Raw genomic sequence first — 20,731 nt, forward strand, 5'->3', positions numbered from 1 at the left:
ACCCAAAAAGAGGAAAATGCCTCTAGTCTCTCCTCTCGCTCTTTCTTTCTGTACACAGAGAACACATGGTTTGTGCTTGGTGCAAAACTTCCAACTGTCTCAGGAAAATATATATTACTGTATTATAGTGTACTGTAAAATCGTGTAGTGTGAAAATCGTCTAGGCTTTAGTCTGTCACAGACACACTCACATGACCAAAATGGATCGAAGAGGGAAGTGTTCTGGGGCACAGAACAGAAAAAGAAAAAGGGAAAATGAAAAACTAAAATGAGGACAGCAATGTCCAAGTGGATAAACAAAGATTTGTGAACTGGGCCAGATTATCCAATGGGCATTATAGGCACGGGTCCAGGGGCCCATGCGCACTTGGGGCTCAAGCGAAGGGAAGAATTTTTTTCTTTTCTTTTCTTTTCTTTTCTTATTTTTACATTGCTGAAAATGGAGTGCGATGTCTGGTTGGGCCACACAAGATTAAAAAATAGGCCCACAACTTAAATTCTACAGTGGCATAGGTCGTAGGGAGTGTAGCTCCTGAAAGTAGCTTTTGAAGTAGCCCCTGAAGAGCCGAGGAGAAAAGGTATACAGTGTGTGTGTGTGTGTGTGTGTGTGTGTGTGTGTGTGTGTGTGTGTGTGTGTGTGTGTGTGTGTGTGTGTGTGAGTGTGAGAGAGAGAGAGAGAGAGAGAGAGAGACAGAGACAGAGACAGAGAGAGTGGACAACCTACAGTACATGGAACATAGTATTATCATCATTATAAAAAAAAGAAAAAAAACTAGTAGCTTCATTTTCCATTTGATATCAGATACTTTCAGGTTTTTAGTCAAGTTGGCCTATGCTGAGGAGAGGAGAGGAGGAGAGTAGAGAAATATTGGGAAAGGAGGAGAGAGACAGACAAAGAGAGGTAGCCCCTGGAGAGCCGAGGAGAAGAGGACCAAAAGAGCATCTGGAGAGAGGAGAGGAGGAGAAAGAAAGACAGATAGAGAGCCCCTGAGAGACAGAGCTGAGGAGGACAGAGACAGACAGGAAAGAAACATTAACAGGTATGTGTATGTGTGTTTGTGTGTGAGTTACACTACACAGGGAAATGTCTTGATATTGTTGCTGCTAGTCCAGGAAAGCATTGTTGCAATCATGTGGTGTAAATCTTGTATGATTGAGGGGTGGGGGTTTGGAGGGTACAAGGTACAAGACTTTGTGCCCAGGGGCCTCTGAATTCTTAATCCGGACCTGATATTACCTGAGAGATCTGAAAAGGTGCCTACCCCGTCAGTTGCTGGTCAACTTCTACTCCTGCACCATTGAAAGCATCATTACTTACTGCTGTACAGTGCGGTATGCTACATTATAAGTCCAAAAGTTTGTGGACACCTGACCATCACATCCATATGTGCTTGTTGAACATCTCATTACTGATGTAGTCCCCCTTTATTGTTATATCGTGATATATTTAATTATCCGAAGCCTCATTTGAAAAATGTTATTTTGGAAAAAGTTCCAATACAAAAAAATACTTTAAATAAAAATATCAGTAGTCAACTGGTAATGAACCCTATTCACGTGTAGTGTATTGCCTTTATTAAGCTGTCAAAGTTGACATAAACCTAATGTTTATTTATTTTAATTTTTACATTAAAAAGACTACGCCAGGTTTTTACCTGAGGTTAAATATGATCCATTTATATCATTGCTGTCCAAGCCATTAAAAAAAGGCTAAAAGAGTTACTGAAATATTACCATTTTTTAAGTTTACTGTTTGAAACATACACTCAGTTGCCAGTTCATTAGCTACACCTATTTTATATCTACACTCATTGGCTCTTATATCAGGTACACCTACCATATGAGGGTGGTTTATATGTATTCAGTTACTGACTGTGGCTCATGAATTGCTGTGCACAATTTCTCAGCCAACCCCTACCCCATATGTGAATGGAAAGAGCTCATCATGAAACTCTGACTGCCCACGTGTTATTTTGGTGGTGAATCATTTTCAGTAGAGCAGTGACACTCATGTGTACAACATATAACACACAGCAGTTAAACATAGTTGTAAAAGTATGTATACATACTGGTTACTTTATTTCACACATGTACTTTTACAACTTAAGTGTGAGCAGTTGGGGATTAACAGTCCTACTCAAGGACATGAGAAGATTTATCTCAACCTTCCAGTTAGTATCCCAGAGCTGTAACTGCTGTGCCACCCCAACCTTACTGCTGTTGACGGCATATGTTTTCTTAGAGGATTAATCTCAACCGAGCGCTGACAATAAAGTGTTTAAAAACTTAAGCAACACCAGTGGACACCACTTCTGGAACAAAACTCACTGAGATTAAGCAACAGAAGACCAAAGTAAATAAATAAATAAAACTTGTGTTCGGGTGTCTGTTTGCAAAGAACATAACTGTGATATCAAATTCATGGACTAAGAGTGAATCAGACACAGAAACACACACAAACTGAAAAGTTCAATTCTTCAAATTTGCTCTTATTCAGTAAGTGGTGTAACTAACTAACAAGCTGGAATATGCGAAAAAAAATTTTTTCACTGTGCTGTAATGTATACGTGACAAATAAAGACTTCTTCTTCTACTATGTTTAACATAATAACACAATAACACACTTTAGTCATTTCTTCAAAAGTTCAATTCTTCAAATTTGATTTTATTCGGTGAGTGGTGTATTGCATTAGTTACTTGAAGAAATAACTAAAGTTGTTTTTGTGTTAAACATAATAGAAGAAGAGGCCTTTAGCAATTATTGTCTTTGCATATCCCAGCTTGTTAGGAAGTTGGGGTCAGACATTTATACAGTGCCCCTTGAGGGGAGAGGGTTAAGGGCCCAACAGTGGCAGCTTGGCGGTGCTGGGGCTTGAACTCCCAACCTTCTGATCAGTAAGCCAGAGCCTTAACCGTTGAGCCAAAGTGAAAAGTGGCTTAGTAGTTAGCATGCTTGCCTCGAACCTCCAGGGTTGGGGGTTCAATTCATACCTCGGCCCTATGTGCTCCCTATGAAACCATTTTAACCCTGTTGGAGCAAATATTACAATATATTGTAAATGTATTTTATGAAAATACATACCTGTCATACAATCACTTCTGACAACACTGTATATTCAGTGAAAAATGTTGTTATAAAGAATGTAATGTTCATACAGTATTTTGGGACAGTAGTCTATTCTTTTGGTAGACAATGAAACCCAATAAATCTCGCAAATACATTTTTAAATATTTTTTTTATTGAGCTTATGTGGTAAACACATTCAACATGGAGTGCAGCATATGGCATCATGATGGTTTAAAAACACACAGGCTAACAACAGCAACAACAGCAACAGCAACAACAACAACAACAAATCTAATAATAATAGTAATAATGAGAAAAAAATGAAGAAAAAGAGGGACCATAAAAAGAAAGAGAAAAAAACATAATGTGTGAAGTTTCTGATTCTCTGTCCAGTTTGTACACTTTAAGGCTCAGTTATGCCACTTAGGACATAGAGATTTATTTTGGGAAAATGACATAAAATTGCAAGATTGGGGCAGAAGTCGCCTTGCAATGACATCACTTTTAGCAAGGACCTGGAGTCAGTGACAAATATGGTCACAGTGCATTCATTCTTTGAAAAAGGTAGACATTTCAGTGAGAAAAATTAAGGAAAAACATAAAAATTGACATATATCTTGTAAAAACAATTTTCTTACTAATATGCATGATCTACAAAGCAACGTGTACATCATTCATGTTCTCAGCCACACATACATTCAGCAGGAACACGTCAAAGGCAGGGTAGGGGTGGCTGGAACAGGACATGGTGACTGGCCTCAATGACACACCTATTGCATGGTTAAATACTGAGTGCTCATACAGATGCAGTCTATTATTATAATTATTATTAGCAATATTTTCTTGTATTGAGAAGTATTCTAATAAATAAAATGTAGATCATAATATCAGTACTATTTTCAAAATTCTTGTCACATACTTACTTTTCCCCTTTCAGAGGGAGTGTGCAAGGGAGACTGAAATTTACACTGTGGTCATTGAGCATTTCCTACATTTGTATATAGTGTTTGTTCTCTTTACAGAAAAGGTGTTGTTCCCTTGTCATGCAGTGTCATTGACCAGTGCTGGACCAGGCTAGCCAGGAGATCTGTAAGCAGGTGTAGCAGGAGAGAGTGAGCATGTGTTTGTTAGAAGGGCGACTCCAGATGAAGTTATATCCACTGATGTATCAATGCTGCTGTTTCCTTAGGCAGCATCTCCAAAATGTCCTTTATTCCACATGGTGTAGGTGAGACTGCTCCAGAAAATATGAAGACACACTAATCCTACAAATATATGGGCAAAAACATAATTTATATATGGGCAAAAGCACAATATTACATTAAAGAAAGACTATCGAGGCATGAAGTAAAATTAGAGCAGCATGAAGTAGGACAGGAGCAATGTCAATGATGAATACACCATTTTATCACTTTATCAACATCAAAGCATGATATACAACAGCATGTGTCTGAGTGTGCGGAAGTTTAAACATGTTGAGAACATAAGCATACAACAATACCGTAGACTGGAAATGCCATGCAAATGTATTGCATTTATTAGTTTCTAAAACATGCTTGCACAATATTTGACAATAAGAAATTGAGCAAGTTAGTCCTATTAATGGTACCAGTTTGTATCGATTAATAATGACATCAAATAACAAAAACAAACAGTAAACATATGAGGCCAAATAAAAAAAATCAGTAAATCCATCAATAGATCTGAAAACACATAAGTACATAAATAAAAAGCAAGCAACACACAAACAAACAAACAAAGCTTTCAATATATCCATTAATGAATCCATCATCATTATTTAAATGTTTGAACAAATTATTCAATAAAGTATCAACATAATTATAGAGCTGCAACAACTAATCGATAAACTCGATAATAATCGATTATGAAGATCGTTGTCAACGAATCTCATTATCGATTAGTTGGTCTGTGCACGGCACAGGGTGCGTTTACTTGCTACGTTACTTCTATTCCGAAAACACGCTTCGGAGAGTACATACTAAAATTGTGTCCCAAATGAAGTACTATACACTTACACTATGTACTACGTACTCTACTGTCTAGTGTATGAAGTTTAGAAAGGTAATATTTTCTCAAAAGGAACTCGTGTTTTTTTTACTAACCGGAAGTATAAGCCGCTTCCTACTCGACGGTGCATGATGTCATACGCACGTATATAAACTTATATATTAGTTCATTTTATAAATACATAGTTATTCATTATTTTTTATGGATTCTGGTGTGACCTCCAGGGTCGGGCGTTCGATTCCCACCGTGGCCCTGTGTGTGTGGAGTTTGCATGTTCTCCCCGTGCTGCGGGGGTTTCCTCTGGGTACTCTGGTTTCTTCCCCCAGTCCAAAGACATGCATGGTAGGCCGATTGGCATGTCCAAAGCGTCCGTAGTGTATGAATGGGTGTGTGAATTTGTATGTGAGTGTGCCCTGCGATGGATTAGCACCCTGTCCAGGGTGTACCCCGCCTTGTGCCCGATGCTCCCTGGGATAGGCTCCAGCCTTCTCCGTGACCCTGAAGGAAGGATAAGTGGTATAGAAGATGGATGGATGGATTCTGGTGTGTGTCTGTGTGTACTGGGTTCTTTTCAGGCTTATATAATTGGACAAACAGTTGTGTAAAGTTTTAGTCTTAAGTTTATATTTGTAACACTCAGCTTGTGAATTTTATTTTAAATAAATGGAAAAATGTCACTGAAAGTTCCCTGCCATCAGATTAATCGGAAAAATAATAGGCCAACTAATCGATTATGAAAATAATCACTAGTTGTAGCCCTACACAATTATCAACTAATTTATTGATGGATTTATTTGAATATCTATTAAAGGATATTTTAAAAGAAATATTATTGATGTATATATATTTACATGTAATGATATTTTTCATTTGGCACTCTCAATCCTCCACATGAACATGGCCATAATTACCTGCAGTATACTGTACTACTACTTATGTCCACCAGAGGCCATCCTACTTCTTGTTTGATAAAAAAGGAATGGCTCTGAGAAGGTTTGCTTCAGCAGCAGCCCCAAAACAACACTTCAATTTTCCTTTCATTGCTTATTGTCAAAGCAACATGAAGCAAAACCAAACAAAACAAATTATATGTTGTTTCAAAATGTCCAGCATGAACATTATGAGGGACACGCAAGATTTGTCTTCAGAGCATCTCTGAATGGGATTTAGATGCAGACAAAATTGACAGGGGTTAGAACGGCAGCTCCTAGGGCATTAGCAAAGCGGTACATTAGTTCGCAGTCGGCCAAGTCAAACAGAGTCGTGATTGGCTCTTCCCTTACCTGCATCATTCCTCGCCATCTTCTGGTGTGATTTCAGTCTCTTTGTGGACCACTACTTTGGTCACTGACATGTCGGGGTGCTGCTCTTTGGCTTCTTTAATGGCCTGAGCCAGGGCCTGGCCCCCAGTGGCACCCCATAACAGCAACACAAAGAGGTGTAGGAATGCAAGTAATAAGAATTATGTCTTTAACAAATGATAAAGTGGAAGTAGTTTATACTGTGTGTTTGTGGAGAACATTAACAGCTGGAGATTGAATTGTAATTTCTCTTACTTTTAAGGAAGAGCATTGTTGAAGGTCACCAAATAATACAGAGAAGTGATGAAGGTATATACTTTCATCACTTCTCGGTTAGATCAGAGGACATAATCCTCAGAATCCTGTCACGTGTTAAAACTGCAGAAGCACTGTATCAACAGTATAGCTAAATCAACTGCTCAGTGTGAATGAATGGTGTGATTCTCACCTCATCGTGGTCAATGTCTGCATCCCCTGAGATGACGATACGTTTCTCAATCCTGGTTTCGGAAACACCCCCCTTTACAGTCTGACAGCAAAACAGATGACACTTAAAAACAATACATTTACAATAAAACAAACACACACATGTACACGTACACATACAAATGAACATACACACACACACATACACACACACACATACACATGTTAACACACATGTACAAATACACGTACACACACACGTACACACCGATAATATTATTAGATGGTCCCACATGGATACCCTATAGGTTTGCACGTCCCAAAACTAGTTTATCACCTGGACACATTTTATTTAGACTTTTCCCCATTTTCTCCCACCCATTAGCCAGCTCTCCTCATCATACGACAGATACCGACTCGGCAGGGTGAAGACTAACATGTTTCCGCTGAGACATGTGAAGCCAACCAACTGCGTTTTTTCAAACAGCTGCTTATGCTTAACACACTTGGAGGCAAACACTATATACACTCTTGTGCATACGTGAAGCTCACAGACACCCACAGTTGGCTAGTGTCGCTGTGTTGCCAGGGGAGAAAGAGTATATTATCCCTCCCATCTGGAAAGCACAACCAATGTTTGCTCCCTTGGCCCCTGGCCATGGTATTGCTGTATATCTTCTGAACTGCTGCTGTAATCATAAAGACTGTCCTGTGTTTAGTCTAGGACTCAAAAGAACTATCATTTACAATATACTCATACTGAACATCCTTTCAACACACTTATTACTGCAGTATACAACTGTAGAAGAGGAATCATTTATAAACCACTATCACGTGTCAGTTAGAAAAGGATTGTTTCTGTTTTGAGGCTGGTTCCACTTAAGTTTTCTTCTTCATGCCATCTCAGGGAGTTTTTCCTCTTCACTGTCACCTCTGGTTTGTTCATTAGGGATCTAGAGCTACATCCAGATTTCTGCAGCTTTGTGACAAGGTTTATTGTTAAAAGCGCTACAGAACGGAAACTGAATTAAACTGGATAATATTTCACCACTGAGATGAGCAAGGATTATTGGTTTCATGCACCATAATACATCAAAAAGACACATCATTTGGAAGGGTGGCATCACTACATGTCCAAATCTAATGATACAGCCAATGTTTTTAAAAAAAAAATACATTCTACTTATTGACTTTATTTTTATTTCCATATGGTACACCTGGTACAATAAATGATTTAATATTAACATTAGAAGGTGGAAGCAGAAAATAAGGCAGAATTAGCAGGCTGTACCTTAGTGATATGTGTAGTGGTGGTTGTACTGGTGGTTTCGGAGGTGATGGTCTGTGCACTCATCAGAATCCCCGGATCTGTGTCACTGTCCTTATCACCCTGTCACCAAGAGAAATGCAGTGGTGTATTAGACTGCATGAGACAGGTGGAGAAAATGCCATTCACACGTTCACATTCCAGGCTATCCCCGCTCCTGACTGTTTCTTCCGCCAGCATTCTGCCTCCCCAATCACCCCAACCTCCTTTGTTTCACCTAACACATGACTGCTGTCTACACAGTCACTGACTGTAGTCTGTCTATTACTGTGCACAATTTGCTACCCATGCAGTTCCCTACAGTTAATAAAAAGAGACCACAGCAGGACCAGATATTAATTGGGTGGTGTATCATTCTCAGCACAGCAGTGGCACTGAAGCTTTAGCAGAATGATAGTGTATGTATGGTGCTGAATAAATGTCTGATGTTTAGCATCCGAGGAGCGCCGTAACAGTGGGGGGTGGGGTTGGTGGGATTTAGGACGATTCTAAGGGCCCTGGTCAGACAGGGGGCCCAGCAGAACCCCATACTTTCCTGTATGATATTTTGGTATTTAAATGGCCTCTTTGCACAAGAATCTATAAAGAAGCACACTATAATGAAAGCCCTCAGACTGTGCCATGTGCATGTGTGTGTCCCCTTAAGACGTTCGCGGGTTATTCAGAAACGCGGAACTTCACAGTTGTGAGTCTTTACATGCATCAGGTAGATGGCAAGAGATGGCGCAGACAAAATCAGGATAGCAAAAAAGGAAAGAAAAACATAGAAAATAGGAGAGAGCAAGACGGGGAAGACAATTAGTCACCCAGTTTTTAAAAAAATAGGGTGATTTGTGTTCCCTATTTTGTGCTAAGATTCTTAAGCTAGCCTGTATCAAGCTGTTATAATTAACATCAAATAGAAATTCTGTCAGTTACTCATCCCGATGAATACAGTATTTCCAAGAACGTATGTTTTTCCACGCAATCGAGCAATAGTAATGAATCATTGAGCTTCAAAAAGGACGGAAAAGCACCAAGCGACAATAAAACTAGTGCAGTGTTGTATATATTCAAGATTTCCGAAGCCTTGCAACAGCTTTCTGTGAGGAAATTTAATGTGATCATATAAATCTGCTTTAATTGTCCTGAGGGAGTTTATGAGAGAAATGTGTTGCAATGATGTCCGAATCGTGAGTGAATCTTTGTTTGAGTTGGTTCATTTCAACGAATTGGAGAATCCAGTTGATAAAAACCAGTCTGAATGATTCATTCACGAATAGAACCGATTTGATTCTCGAGTTCAACTAACTGATTCAATTATCCTGTCACTGTTTTAGCTCATTTCCACATTTCTTTCTGGAGCTGCTCATGTGTGAAACTTATTATCCACTCAATGAATAATAATAATAATAATAATAATAATAATAATAATAATAATAATACAGTTCATTGTTCTTGGAATAAGAAATTACAGGTCGACAGCTTATAAAGACATCCAGACAGAGTTTCTATAGTGTCTGTGTATGGGAAAGAGAGAGAGAGAGAACAATGGTGTTAATTATTTGTACTGTATATATAGTCTGCATATATATTTGTATATACTTATAAATGCATAATTTCAGTGAATTTAATAAACTGTTCAAACTGAGTTCTTTATAGTCTCGTATTGAATATGCAGTAATTGTTATGCTTATTGATAATAATTGTTTTTACACGTGGCAATAAGATAAGATCATTGGGAGGTGGGGGCTTGGGGCCCGGACTACAAATTAGCCAGGGGCCCAGAAACCCTAGCAGCACCCCTGCCAGCAGCATTGTGGGAGTTTTACACACTGTGTACACTTGCTGGCCACTTTATTAAACATGCCTAACCTGTTGGTTCACATTGTAGGTGTACAGTAGGAGACTATAGCTAATTTTCCCAGGTACAGTTTGAGTTGATCAGCTTTGAACTCTTCCTACTTAGTGACAATTTCTGATCACAGGACTGCTGTTGATCGTATATTTTTGATCGGCGGATTATGTTCAGTCCAGCACTGAGACTAGTGTTTAAAAACAGTGTTTATATTAAATTAGTATTCACACATCATCACAGTCACACAGTCCAATCAGGGAAAGAACAAAATCTGATTTCAGCATTAAAGCCAGCACACGGGGCCTTAAACTGGCTTTAATGCTGAAATCAGATTTTGTTCTTTCCCTGATTGGACTGTGTGCTGGCTTTGTTGTTTTTCACTTTTTCCGGTACTATTTTTAAATTGAATATTTTTTTTTACAATCTGTATGCATGGAGAGTCTTTGTAACAGCTTCACTATTCCAGCTTGTGTGCATGCTAAAAGATGCTGTGATGTGTTTTCTTATTTCTGCAGAGTAGCAGTGTACCTGCAGGGCCTCGTATGTTATGGTCTTCATTTCCGTGTGGATCACTGGCATTTCCTCTGCCGCCAGTCTCTCCGTCTCACCTGACAATGCACTGCTAAAGGTTATGACCTCTGTCTGGAGCAGTGACGAAACCTTAAAAAAAAGTGCAGATAATATAGTGTCTGAATGTTCTCGTCTCCTTTCTCTCTCTCTCTCTTACACACACACACACACACACACACACACACACACACACACACACACACTCACGCACATGCACGTGCACGCACACACACACACGCACACACAAAGCTCTCATAGGACGCATCCTATGTCAATTTTAGTTGTGGCATGGATGAAACAAATGGCAATAATGATTTGGTCCTGTTAAAGGCATTACTATGGAAATATGGTAGAACACAGACACCAATACATCAAACCTATTTACCAAAAAAACACTTGTGTAAACATGTTATATTGGGAAAGGTGGTATAGATTCTAGCTACATTAAAAAAACAGGTATGCATTGCACTTGAAGGTCACTCACCTCTTTCAAACCGTTCGTACAATATAGAAAACAGTGTAGTTAAAATTACACCCACACAAGTTATTAGAATAATGTTAGTGTGTATTTCCATTGCTGCTCTTGTTAGAGATGTCATTTCATTTTATGTTCCAGACTAGTATGAATGAAAATACAACTGAAAAGTGATACTACATGAAGTTCACCTCAGTTCTCCAAGACAAATAAAACAAATAATGCTTTAACAAGATGTTATTCGCATTTTTACCACAGTGCTTCAGTATCAGAAGAATAAAATATGACGGAATGTGCAGTTATAGAAATGAATCTAACTTGACGTCACACCACTCTTTTGTTGATTCGTTTTCTATAACAGCATGCTTTCATTCTTTATTTATCAACATATATTAAATATATGTTAATTTAATAATTAATATTTATATATTTTGAGAGACGCTGACCTTGACGTTTTTGACTAACATTTGAGTGCCAGTGATTAAGAAGAAATATTTTCTGTAAGATTTAAAAATGAAGCTGGAACTCAATGTACCATCTCATATATCAGCAGATAAACATTCGAAGGAAATGAGGAAGAGTCTAAGAACAAGTACCAGTTTGTGGGAAGTTGTGAGAGTGTTTGCATCAGTGTGCTCATACACACAGAGCTACTTTTCCAAATCCGAATTTGACAAGTTCATTTTGCAGCCTAGCTCATGTAATGTGTGGCTCATTTCCAAGGTCCTCAATATTGTTCTGCATAAAAATTTGTGTATTAAAAAAAAAAAAAAAAAAAAAAAAATCAATTAGAGACCTCAGTGCAGCTCACTGATGCACACACGGATACCGTGGCACACTGGAATTACTGGCTCAAATGACAATGCATGAACAGTGTTGGGGGATTCAGGGGAGGAACTGAAGCAGAAGCCTGGGTACTGGTTTGTGGATTATAGGGCCAAAGGAGGGGACACCACGAAAATGGAGTTCTACCTCCTCACTGTGACCCTCAGCATCTCCCCTCTGCTCTGACAGGATGATGGGGGGGCAGAGGGCCATATTGGGAGAGTGGTCTCCTGAGGCTGGCTCATCATCATCGGTAGACAGAGAAAAACTCTCATCACCAGACTCGCTGTCACTGGGCGACAGGGGCCGAGTGGTCGGGGCAATGAGGGCATTACTCATACAGGACATGGACATGTTGAATTCAGCAGATGCCACGCTGTCTGAATCACCGCTGGCCTCGTCGGACTCTGTGCCACTGTCTGATGTGGATTGGTCTGAGACATGCACGGAGCTACTAGGCTCATCATAGCTAATTTTAGAGACACTGGGCTCCAACGGTTGATCTGGAGAAATGACTGCCTCTACCTGTGACTTTTCCGATACGGTATACTGCTGTAGATCAACTGCCTGTTCCTGTTCTCTTGGCTGGTCTTTTTCTGGAAGTTTCTGTGTATCTGCTGGCTGTTGAAAAGTCCTCTCAGGACCAGTAGATGTCTACAACAAAACATAAAACAATGGAGATCAGAGATCACAGTTATAAAGAAGCACATGACGCTTTAACAAATAATTACACAATATTAGCTTTAACGAAAATACACAATTCTAGGATCATTTTGGTGCTCAAGAAAATATACTATCATATAACCACAACTCCAAAAAAGTTGGGACGCTGTGTAAAATGTAAATAAAAACAGAATGCAATGATTTGAAAATCTCATAAACCCATATGTTACTTTTCCAGCCTTCTGTTGCCCCCGTCCCAACTTTTCTGAGACGTGTTGCAGCCTTCATATTCAAAATTACCTTTTCTTTTTCCTTACAATGGTACATTTCCTCAGTTTAAACATTTGATATGGTTTCTATGTTCTATCATGAATAACATATGGGGTTATGAGATTTGCAAATCATTGCATTCTGTTTTTATTTACATTTTACACAGTGTCCCAACTTTTTTGGAATTGGGGTTGTACAAAAGTGCTAAGTAATAATTGGACATTTTGGTAAATTATTGCAGACTGAAGAAATTGTATTAAAAAAGTAAACAGTATTATACGAGTAACTGAAATAAACATTTTAAATGTTTATTGATAGAACTCAACAGCTGCGCTTGGAGTTTCTGAACAGGTTTGTATGTTTATTGCTCAAATGTAACAGCTTCAGTAGATTAATATATTACGTTTGAAAAGGCACCAGGATTACATATGGCTAATGCTGTGACTTTGAATACAAAATCCTCTACTGCCTCTGCTGGTACTCCAAGCAATAAATCTGTCAATAGGTAATGGATTGACAAGAGATGGCTTATAGACAAAACATACCAAGGACAAGGGGACACAGTGGTCTATAAAAGCATGCAGTACACTAGGCTGCAATAGCTCTGTGAATATAAAAATACCATATTGAATCATAGCTATGTTTCATATAGCATTGAATATTATAATAATGTAAACAGCCATAGCAATTCTATCCTATTCTTTAGAAAAGACTGCTTGCTATGGTTGTTGTACCAAGATGTAAACATTAGAATGGTGTCTCTAGTGTAGTCCACCTTAAATATGGCCCGAGTTTGCCCAGTAGTTGCTGAGGAGGAGGACCAGGTGTAAGTGCTGCTCTGTTCATGAGCAGACTTTAACAGAGCTGTGAGCTCCGGAGACATCCCATCGATTTGAGGCTTAGGCTGAGCACATAACCACAAAAGCCAGACACACACATACACGCAGGTATGGGGTTAAAATGAACACACAGGCACAAACACGCACACACACATACACACACGCGCACGCGCACACACACACACACACACACACACAACATTTGTCAGAACATAGAGACTGGAAACTTGGGAAACAAGGACATCAGACTGGGATATTGTGCCGAGTGAAGCTCTGAGTCAGTTCGCAAAGTTTAGCATCTTAGTTTGGGTTATTCATAAGAGAGCCAATTAATTCCTTATTTTTCACAGCGTCAACATACAGCAGCAATCTAACTGTCTGCTTCGATAAATTTTAAATGACAGATATCTAGAACACTCAAAGAGGTTCGACGACAAATCAATCATCCTAGATTTTCACTGTAAATTTAAAAAAAAAGAAAAAAAAAAGTGAGCATTAAGTGAGAACTGACATTTCAGAGTTAAGACCTAACACCACTGAACCCCACAGAGACCACTCTAATTGAGATACTGTTGCTTTCCTTTTCGTTCCCGATGAATTTCAGATCACAACAGCCCTAAAAAGAGTGGAGTTACATCAGTTTCCACCGGGATTCAGTACCCTCTTATGAATAGAGCCCTCATCATTCCACATCAAGCAGCATAAACATCAGAGTGAAAATAAAAGGAAAAGAAATCTCTTCAATCTGTGACTGAAGCCAAAGACATTCCATGTGTGACTGGCACCAGGAAGCCTGGTAAAAAAAAAAAAAAAAAAATCAAAAATACAAAAGAGGAAGTGAAATAAAATAAACAAACAAACAAAAAAATAAGCTGCTCATTTGTGTGCAAAATGAAGCGGGTAAAAGCTAGCGTCATAAAGCAGCAGGCTCGGGTTTAGAAGCAGGCGCGACATCAAATTCCACGGTCAGGTATTTGAGTCGGAAAATAAAAAGAAACACAAAAGACAAAGGAACTCAATATACTTTGAGAACATTCACAATAATGTAATAAGACTGCAAAGCGCTGGCTTTTAAGTAATTTGTTCATTTGAATTATTTTGGAAAGCCAGGCCTGGGAAGCTGGAGGGTGCTGTGTGGGGAGCACAGTGCTGGCATTATCAGTGTTGGTGTTATACTACCACTCTGGCGGTTGGAGAAGTTTTGGTTAGATAAGAGCCTGGGCTGGGGCTCACACCCAATTCCACTGACTTCGATGGAGATCTGAGTGGAGATTTAAGCGGGGACCTGAGAGGGGATCTCGGCGTAGGGGAGATTGCCTCCTTCATTGAGGAATCTGTAAGCAGCTTCAGCTCAGCTTTTTTCGCCTTTTCAATTTCCTCACTGGAGCGGATAGCCACCACCATTTTCACAATGCCTGTAGGCTCAGAGGGAGAAGGGGTCCTTGCTTCATTAACTGTGATCACTGGTGCTGTTATGGCTTCTGTGCCTGTCAGGATTGCAGGCTCGTACTTCTCAGTGGAGACTGGTATGATCTTCACAGCTGTGGTGCTAGTTTGATCCGAGAGCTTCTTCTTCTCTACTGTGATAGTCGGGGAAGGAAAGTCGTCGTCTTTGGTGGTTGTCACGATCTTCCCTGTCGTGGTGTCATAGGACTTGCCGAGTGCGTATGTCTTATCACGCACTTCCTCCTGTATGGCTGATGGCTTTTTGAGAGCTACGTCTCCCAAAGCCTCGTCAGCAGTAACAGTGTTAGTAATGCCCGCTACTTTGTAGCTGACTATGTTTTTCTTTTCAGGTACCTTAGGTGGAACCTTGTTTATAATTACCCAACCATCAGACTCCTACATATGAGATACAGAAAGGCATGTTAGGCACCGCTGTGGGAGAAGTGGAAGACACACTTAAAGCCAACATACATGTCAGTAGCTACCAACACATTCTGATAGATCTTTAAAACATCTCTTTAAATGTATTTAATAAAACTGAACTCAGATATTTTGTCTGCTTACAAAGACGAGACACAATAAATCAGACATTAATGCACACTCAGGGCTATTTAGTTGGTCAGGTGAGATTTCAAAGGCATTCAAATGACAAAAAAAAAGGTAAATTCACCCACCACATCATCTTTCATGTCCTCCAGGATGTCCTGTTGGTCTGTACCTCTAGCAACCTCGTCCTCCTCAGCCGCTGCTTCTGGATCCTCTTTGGTCTGCATGAAGTCCAGAAAGAGAGTGATATCAGACGCTCCATAATAAAGGCACATTGTGGAACATGATTCATTGAGATCTACAGTGTAAGAGCAACCTGAGCGTTATTTTAAACTACATACTGTATAACTTTGTCCTTACATGACTATGGTCTGACACAGCAATGGCACAGTCTTTGGTGTATTAGCTTCAGGTATTAATTATACGTAATTATACCATAGCGCTGTTGAATTCTCGATTCTGATAACGTGTTGCTATTCTACTTGAAAATTGGCTCATATTCTACTTGGTCATTTTTTGAAATGTAGTGCCATTATTTTAAATCACTGGAGTTTTTCATTGTCACTAGTGTCATAAGCACAGACCATTACACCAGTGACAGTTCGACCAGCGACAGTTCCACCAAATTTCTATTTGTCTATTTATTTTCCAGGATGGCACACATCATTAATCACACTAGCTTCAATAATTTATTCTATTAAATTCTTGTTGACATGACCATACATTGTTCTGAACTCTGACCCTGACAGAACAAATTTTGGGATTTCAAAACACATATTTTTCAAAATAGCATATAATAGCATTTAATATAAAAAATAAATAAGAAATATTCTTAAATGTCTGCGAAAGCCTCTAAAGCACTACAACTGGCTTGAGAGACAAGGTCTTTTTCCAGCACTCAGCAGTTTCAAAGAAAAATTGAAAAAGTAATAAAGATGATAAACATGATAATAAATAATCAAACCATTTTCATTGCTTAGGAACCTTCAAAGTTATAAAATGATGTCTGTTATGTTGGGCTTCTTGAAAAGTTTTAAACTATGTCATGCCCACTGATTTAAGAGACCAAATTTTTTTCACCTTGTTCTGAGAATCATTCATATAATGTTTATGGAAGATTGCAACATACAGTAGCAGAAGCTGCCACTTTCATGGCTGCATGTCTCTCAGTCATACTGAGAATCTAATTTGTCTACAATCTGGTGATTCTTGCATGCTGTGACAATTGTACTTTTGATAACAAGCGTGATTAATATGTTATTTTATTTTCATACGGTCATGTGAAAAAAATAAGTACACCCCATGGAATTATTATTATTATTATTTTTTTTACATATTTGGAAAGCAAACATTTGATCCTCTTTGAAACAGTGGCTATTAATCAAGTTGATGCACAATATCAAATGACACATAACACTGACATTTTGTGGTAATTTTCACAATTTAAATGAACAAAAAACAAAAACAAATCAGTCACATGGAAAAAGTAAGTACATCCCTACATTTATCACACCCTCAAATCCATAAAATTAGCATAAGGAGTTGCAAGATTGGGTTCCAGTGATTAGAACCTGCTTAGGGAGTGCAGGTGGAACCTGTCTTATTTATACCAGTCTCATATCCAGTGTTCCTTCTGTTATTGAGATGTGTGATGTCATCATGCCAAGATCTAAAGAGTTCTATAAGGTCTGCAGAAAATTTCAAAAGAAAAATTCAGCCCAAGAGCAGACCGTTTCATGCAAAAATAAATCTCCAAGAACCACAAAATTGCATCACAGGATCTGCTAGCAAGTCTTGCATCTGTTGGTGTCAAAGTGCATATGTCAATAATCAGAAATAGATTGCACAAATTTGACCTGCATGAGAGGCGTGCCAGGAAAAAACCTTTGCAAGACTACAGTTTGCCAACGATCATATAGGCAAAGACCAGGCCTTTTGGAATAATGTGCTCTGTACAGAAGAATCAAAGATAGAGTTGTTTAGCCATAGTAACTCTTTGGTGCTGACCAAAGACAGCTTTTCAGGAGAAACACCTCATACCAACTGTGAAGCACGGTGGTGGAAATGTTATGGTTTGGGGTTGCTTCGCTGCCTCAGTGACTGGACAGCTTGCATTCATTGATTCAACTATGAATTCTGCATCATATCAAACAGTGCTTGAATATAATGTGAGGTCATATGTCCGAAAGCTGAAGTTGAACCGAAAGTGGCCCTTTCAAAAGAATAATGATCCTAAGCACACTAGCAAATCCACTAATGAATGGCTCAAAAAGAAGAAATAGAGGGTTTTGGAATGGCCTAGTCAAAGCCCAGATATGAATCCCCAGATATTGAAATGTTGTGGGGGATTTGAAATGGGCAGTACATGTAAGAAAATCCTCAAACATCTTGCACCTGAAAGAATATTGCATGGAAGAGCGGTCAAAAATTCCAGTGAGCCAATGTCAGAGACTGGTGGACAATTATGCAAAACGCCTACAAGAAGTTATTTCTGCTAAAGGGGGCAATACTAGCTTCTGAGACCAAGGGTGTACTTACATTTTCCACAGATGATAATCACAATCTATTGACATTCCTGTTGAATAAATGATTGAAAAATCTAATTTTCCTTGTGGTTTTGTTACAAGTATGTCAACTTTATTAATAGGCACTGTTTCAAAGAGGATCAAATGTTTTGCTTGTCCAACTGTTGGTGTACTTATTTTTTCGGATGACTGTACACCGTTTTTACATCATATTTTTTTTTTACATTTATGCATTAAAAAAAAATAAGCAAACCAAACCAGTAATTCTGCTATGGTGTAAAGAGAACATATCTTGGAATCTTTGTGTAGCTGAAAATTATTCCTCCTCTGAAATGGGTATGTGAAGCTGCTTGAGATTATCTTTACTTCCAATCTCATTGTCTTTATGTGAACCATTTGATGAAACATTATTTACAACCCTGTAGCAAAAATGTATGTCTTCAGGAAAATCAGTAAATCATTCTTCGCATTTATCTAATGCATTCATCCAGATCCAATCTAAAGACCTTTTTTTTTTTTTTTTTTTTTTTTTTAAACAAGCCCCAATCATTTTCCCAGCACCTGTCAGCTGTGGCGGTCACAGCACTAACGTCTCAAGGTTAAGAGCGCTGGGAATAATTCAGCCTTTACTAGGTACATTCAGTAACCTACATATCATCCTCCAAATGTTTCTGAAGAAGGTAATTTGTGTGCGAGACACAGCATCAGAATGGCCTATCACAAAAGGAATATACTACATCTGTCTGAATACTAGCTGAGTGACTGGGTCAGTACTTTGCTTACATCTTCAGGCACGAGGGGTTCAATCATAGGAGCCTCGTCCAGCCGGGGAGAACGCAGTGGGGATGAGGAGAGACGCTTCTCCCACTCTGTTAAACCTGATTTATTAGTGCCTCCCTCCAGGAAAGTTCTCTTCAGCTCACTAATATTGGTCTGGTGTTTGACCAGCTCATCAGGTGTTTTATCCGCCTCCTGAAAAAACAGGAAAATTATTATTATTACAAGGGATAATAATAATAATAATAATAATAATAATAATAATAATAATACTGTAAATGTCAATGCAAAGGTCAAAGATTGGTGTCTGTTTCTTCCTGCACTCAGTACTAGCTCCTTCTCCTAACAATTAAAATACTGAATGTACTGAATGCCATCCATATTTAATATTGCCCTTTTATTTGCAGATTGATCACTAAAAGGGTTAGATTATACTGTACACCATTCCACATTATCTCTGTTACCATGATTATTTGAGAAGAAGAAGAAGAAGAAGAAGAAGAAGAAGTAGGTACTAAGGGAAGAAGACTATAATGAGGAGGAGGAGCTGGTGAAGAAGAAGAATCATAAAAATTACTATAAGAACATTTTAATTGATAAACACAGCACAGAGGAAAGCCAGAGACCTACATATCTATATTAAAGTGTAAAGCTATAAACAAAAGAATACAATATATTGTAGAGAAGCATATGAATAGATTTCTAAAATGAAGAACATTAAAACGGTTTTAGCTACACTGCCAACTGAAAGTTTTTCAATACCTTGCATTATATTTGGTTAGACTTCAAGAAATGGATCAAAGCTAAAAAAATAAATAAAAAAGATTTAAAAAAAAAACATAAGTGGACTCATCAGACCACATGACCCTTTTCCATTGCTCCACAGTCCAATCTTTATGCTGCCTAGCAAACTGAAATCACTTTTATTTGATTAGCCTCACACTGATTAGGCCACACAGATGTTTAGTCCCAATCCTGTAAGTTCTCGTCGCAGTGTGCCTGAGGAAATGCTCTTACTTTCACTAGTAAACATATCCATAAGTTCTACTGTTGGTTTTTTTTATAATGTGACTGCACCAAGAGTTTTAAAGATCTCCGATCACGATCATTCAAGATGTTGAACATTTATTGTCACCACATTTCTTCCTCAAAGTTGACAGTTCACCACTCTCCTTCCAGGTTTTAATAATGTGTTGGACAGTTCTTAACCAAATTCGAGTGATTTCAGCAATCTTCATAGTTGTTTTCTTTGCTTTATGCAGGCCAATAATTTGCCCCTTCTGATACACAGTGACATCTTTTCCACGACCATGGGATACGTCTTTTGACATGGTTGTTTAAGAAATGAGAAGCTACATTCTGCATCAGTTAGGGTTAAAAGAATTGTTGCCAGCTGAAACACATTAATCACTGCAATAATGAACCAATCATAGGCTCTCAAGTATTTGCTTATTTAAATCCAAACAGCAACCTATTTTTTTGGCCAGGCTGTGTAATAACAGGGATTCCCAAACTAGGGGTCGCAATCCCACGGTGGTGTCACCTGATTTACAAAACGGGAAAGAAACTCAGAATCTCCACAATTGTTTCATTCATTTATTTTACAAATTAGTATTGGAAACATTGACGATGGGCTTTGTATGCTAAAATGGTGAAATTTTACTGGGAGTCATATTCAGACAAGTCACATTTAAATGAATAGGGTACGTTATTTTAGTCTTTTTCACTATCTTGACAATAGAGGAGCAATAAAAATCTACTATTGTTACAGTCCATCTATTTCTGATGAACAAACTAATGTTGTGTCTC

The 20,731-nt window shown here is 38.5% G+C and overlaps 1 protein-coding gene across 18 annotated transcripts in view; it reads right to left on the minus strand.

Moving 5' to 3' along the window:
- Positions 1–3,217: 3,217 nt before the first annotated feature.
- Positions 3,218–20,731, minus strand: part of epb41l3a (erythrocyte membrane protein band 4.1-like 3a) — an 81,049-nt gene continuing 63,535 nt past the window's right edge. For 10 of the 18 annotated variants that reach the window (XM_053683440.1, XM_053683438.1, XM_053683442.1 and 7 more), the window contains 10 exons: positions 18,929–19,117; positions 15,749–15,841; positions 14,808–15,470; positions 13,565–13,693; positions 12,382–12,510; positions 10,515–10,646; positions 8,114–8,212; positions 6,845–6,946; positions 6,379–6,494; positions 3,218–4,332 (listed from right to left, as the gene is read on the minus strand). In XM_053683440.1, the coding sequence (XP_053539415.1) occupies positions 6,384–6,494; positions 6,845–6,946; positions 8,114–8,212; positions 10,515–10,646; positions 12,382–12,510; positions 13,565–13,693; positions 14,808–15,470; positions 15,749–15,841; positions 18,929–19,117 (1,647 nt within the window). In that variant the 3' untranslated portion in view covers positions 3,218–4,332; positions 6,379–6,383. The remainder of the gene's footprint in view (positions 4,333–6,378; positions 6,495–6,844; positions 6,947–8,113; positions 8,213–10,514; positions 10,647–12,381; positions 12,511–13,564; positions 13,694–14,807; positions 15,471–15,748; positions 15,842–18,928; positions 19,118–20,731) is intronic. The other 8 variants (XM_053683453.1, XM_053683454.1, XM_053683452.1 and 5 more) reach the window with 5 other exon arrangements.

Source organism: Ictalurus punctatus, chromosome 1 (assembly GCF_001660625.3).
Source record: "Ictalurus punctatus breed USDA103 chromosome 1, Coco_2.0, whole genome shotgun sequence".
Taxonomy (NCBI): Eukaryota; Metazoa; Chordata; class Actinopteri; order Siluriformes; family Ictaluridae; genus Ictalurus; species Ictalurus punctatus.